Source organism: Pyrgilauda ruficollis, unplaced genomic scaffold (genome assembly GCF_017590135.1).
Source record: "Pyrgilauda ruficollis isolate IOZ18807 unplaced genomic scaffold, ASM1759013v1 scaffold41, whole genome shotgun sequence".
NCBI lineage: Eukaryota > Metazoa > Chordata > Aves > Passeriformes > Passeridae > Pyrgilauda > Pyrgilauda ruficollis.
The window spans coordinates 11,029,279-11,032,008 of NW_024525601.1; the positions used below are offsets into that span (position 1 = coordinate 11,029,279).

Consider the following 2,730-nt stretch of genomic DNA (forward strand, 5'->3'; position numbering starts at 1 on the left):
TCTTCTCAGCGAAGCTTGCCTCTGTTTTTAAAACGTACCTTTTTGTATCCAACAAAGGGTTTCAGTGCAATAAGAATTAAGGTGTGTCTCTTAGCTTTTACCTGCAAGCAATAATGATGTTGTCAAGCATTTCAGGTGAGACCAGCCCAGGATTTTGGGGTGGGGAAAGACACTCTGTTATACAGCATCTTCAGTTCTTCCCTCAGAGGGAGGCAGAGACACCTTGAAGGGCTGAGTATAAGGACATGTACAGAGTGTCTTTTTAAATAGTCACCAGAGCTGGGGGGGGAGGGGAACAGGAACAGGCTTGTAACCATAACTCAGTTGGACTTGTTTCTGAGAAGTCAGATGCCATGGATTGGCTCCCTCACCGAACGGCTGCTTTTCTGTTCCTTTTGTTGGTAAGTCAGATTTTAAAACAATATTTGTAAATGCTGTGACTACGCCAGTTTCATCTTCCTCAGCAGACCACTGCGTTTTCCAATGTAAACTATTCCCCAAAAACATCTTGTGAAATTTACCATAAAAACTAAAGCTCTGCTCATTTTAAACAGCACTTCTGAACATTCCATAAAATCAAATCAGCTTTTCATTAAATACTGACAAATGTTTCTTTTTAGACTTTTGGCGATCTGTTGGTGTTCAAGATGTGACTTTCTATGTTTACTGCATGATTTTTCAGGCAAATGTTTTCTGTGGCTGCTATTTGAAGGTCACAGTTATTAATAAAATGCTGTAATTATAAAAAATTTAATGGTTGGATATAATTTGGTTCTATGTCTTTACTTTTTTATCAGTTGAGGAAATGCCTTTTCCTACAATATTAAAATCTCTTTTCTAAAATGGCTAGAAAGATTGTTTCAGAGCTGACGAAATCTTACAGTTATTTTCAAGAGAGAAAAAATGGCAAAATTTAGTGATCTCAGTTAAGTAAAAATCAAGACTTGGCCTATTATTTCACATTGCAAAGGAGTCCTGTGTTGTTGTGCCCTAGTGTTTGAGCCGCCATGTGCTGAGCAAGTGAATGCATGATGAAAGTGTTGCTCTTTGGGTTTGTTTTTCTCACTGTAAAAGGAAAGTTGTGGCTATGGTCAAGTGGCATAGTTGTTCAATGTGTTCATCAAGGCATGGAAATTACTCAGAAGGGACTTAAAAGGGCTATGGGTGCCCTACTGCTCCTGCAATCTGATTTTTTGTGTGGATTCATTTTACTCATCTGTGCTGACCTCTTGAAATTCAGTAGAGATTTAAGGCCCTGAAGATTGAGAAGAGCAGGATTTCTGCTATAGTTATGTCCTGTGGTTTTCATGAAATTTTACATTTTACACAGTGTATTAGGATTTGTAAATGTTTAACTTCTCATTACTGACTTCTCTAGATACGCTGTAGTCTGAGAAAAAGTTTGTGTTATAGGTTAAGAAATCCTAAACCCATTATGAAAATACAATCCATTAATTTTAGGTGACAGCTCTGCAATCAGTAAAGTAGAACTAATTAACAGAGAGCAGCTGCCAAGCAAACAAGGGCAAAACTTGGCAAAAGCAAGTTATGGTTCGGATAAGTTTCAGCTTGTTCAAGGCAGCAGAGAGGTGTCTGAGACTGGCCTGTTGCACATCACACTAACACTTCTGGATTTTCATGAAGCACTAGCGACTATTCATTTTACTCAGTTACCTGGTGATGCACACTCCCAGTGTGTTGAAGTTCAAAATGCTTGACTGTTTTATGTCTAAGATCTGTCCATTGAAAAGATATTTTACCCAAAGCTGTGAGAAGTAGAGCTTTACTGCTTTACTTCTCACAGCAACTCTTGAGCCATTTTCATTCTATCAGTATATTGTTACAATTGTGAGTGATAGAGGGTAGGTGCTGGGTCAGAAAAAAAAGAGCGATTCTGGAAAATGCCATTGTGTTTTGATGACTATCCAATATTTGAACTTTTACTACCCAGAGGAAACCCTTGTTCTTGTTATGTCTTCTTCTGCCTAGCAATGTTTATGATGGCCTGTACAGTTTAATAGCATCTTTCAATGCTTTAAAGAAAGGTAGCAGACAATCTGTCGAGATCAAATTATACATTTATGTATCCAGTTTTAGTGTATTCTGAGAAAAAAAAAATTTGGCTTTCAGCTTAATCTTTCATGAAAATCACCTGTCTGAATGGTGTGTCTGGTTAGTATATTGTTAATAAGTTGCATCAAATAAAATTAACATGGAGTTATACATATTTTAGTACACTACTGCATTTTCAAAAAAACAAAAAGGGAACTTACCAGCCCTGAAACAAATAATTTTCTCTATGGATTTCACCATTGGTGGGACTGATTCTGCAACCCTTGCTCATGTGACTTCAAAGACCTTATTCTCATGAGTAAGGGAGTTCTGTTTGTGATACTAGCACAGACACGTTTTATGGAAATAACCTGTTTGATCAGGTATGACTCTTCTCCTGCCAGCAATCATGTGACAGCCAATAATTTTAAATTCACCACATCTCTTATGCACTTTTGTCTGGATACATTTTCCCATACGTTATCTAGGCTTATTTCCACCCCGGAGTTCTGTTTGTGATACTAGCACAGACACGTTTTATGGAAATAACCTGTTTGATCAGGTATGACTCTTCTCCTGCCAGCAATCATGTGACAGCCAATAATTTTAAATTCACCACATCTCTTATGCACTTTTGTCTGGATACATTTTCCCATACGTTATCTAGGCTTATTTCCA

The 2,730-nt window shown here is 37.6% G+C and overlaps 1 protein-coding gene across 1 annotated transcript in view; it reads left to right on the forward strand.

Moving 5' to 3' along the window:
* Positions 1-353: 353 nt before the first annotated feature.
* LOC121359049 (desmoglein-1-like) overlaps positions 354-2,730 on the forward strand; it is a 22,867-nt gene continuing 20,490 nt past the window's right edge. The window contains exon 1 of the mRNA XM_041477724.1: positions 354-401. Coding sequence (XP_041333658.1) covers positions 354-401 — 48 coding nt within the window. The remainder of the gene's footprint in view (positions 402-2,730) is intronic.